The 994-nt window shown below is 38.7% G+C and overlaps 1 protein-coding gene across 1 annotated transcript; it reads left to right on the forward strand.

Moving 5' to 3' along the window:
• Nucleotides 1-241: 241 nt before the first annotated feature.
• Nucleotides 242-671, forward strand: LOC113473086 (sister chromatid cohesion protein PDS5 homolog A-B-like; the record flags this gene model as incomplete). The annotated part of the gene is made up of 2 exons (XM_026832846.1): nucleotides 242-310; nucleotides 540-671. Coding segments are annotated over 2 exons (201 nt in total), but the record flags the coding sequence as incomplete, so codon positions are not given.
• Between the last annotated feature and the right edge of the window lie 323 nt (nucleotides 672-994).

A 994-nucleotide genomic window follows, 5' to 3' on the forward strand; every position in this document is an offset into this window, starting at 1 on the left:
CTTTTGCATGGTAATATTTTTTGACCCCACAAATTCCCATACTACACCATGGGAACTGACTCTTTATTATAAATTACCCATAGTGAATGATTGTGTAAATATGTAATTATGTTCCTCATTGGTAAAATGAAACAGAACCCTAGTACCTAAGTACTTAGCAGAAAAGATTTAAATAAACTTGTTGAACATAGAGCACAGTTTCTCTAGGTCTAAACACAACTATCTGACTTTCACTCCTCAGACATTGGCTCACACGTTGCAAGGTATGGGTCAAGATGAGGGCATGTATCAGCAGTATATCCCTCTGGCCCTACACATTGCTGAAGACCACTTCCTATCACACGAGAGCAAAGATGTGCAGCTCCTGATTGCCTGCTGTATTGCTGATGTTCTCCGTGTCTATGCACCTGAGGCTCCTTACAAGGATCCTGACCAAGTCAAGGTAAGGGGGATAAATGTACAACAGAATATGATTTTGTAAGTATCTTGTTTATCCTGCCCCAATGGGGCTGAACAGTCCCTTTACCTTGGCAGTCTATTTACACATTGCTGAAGACCACTTCCTATCACACGAGAGCAAAGACGTGCAGCTCCTGATTGCTTGCTGTATTGCTGATGTTCTCCGGGTCTATGCACCTGAGGCTCCTTACAAGGATCCTGACCAAGTCAAGGTAAGGGGAATAAATGTACAACAGAATATGATTTTGTAAGTATCTTGTTTATCCTGCCCCAATGGGGCTGAACAGTCCCTTTACCTTGGCAGTCTATTTGATGGGTTGATGATTTTTTTTTTTTTTTTCTTTATTTTAGTGTTAAGATAAGGTTCATTTCTCAAAATGGCTGGCTTTCTCCACTATGGTCTTTTATCTTCACTTTTGGGACAATAAGACTAGCTGTTATAGTTCCCTCCATCAAACCTCTCAAAATAATAATAATAATGACAATGATAATGATAATAATAATGATAATAATAATAATAAAAATCCTTCACTAT

This window comes from Diaphorina citri, unplaced genomic scaffold (genome assembly GCF_000475195.1).
Source record: "Diaphorina citri unplaced genomic scaffold, Diaci psyllid genome assembly version 1.1 scaffold14601, whole genome shotgun sequence".
Taxonomy (NCBI): domain Eukaryota; kingdom Metazoa; phylum Arthropoda; class Insecta; order Hemiptera; family Psyllidae; genus Diaphorina; species Diaphorina citri.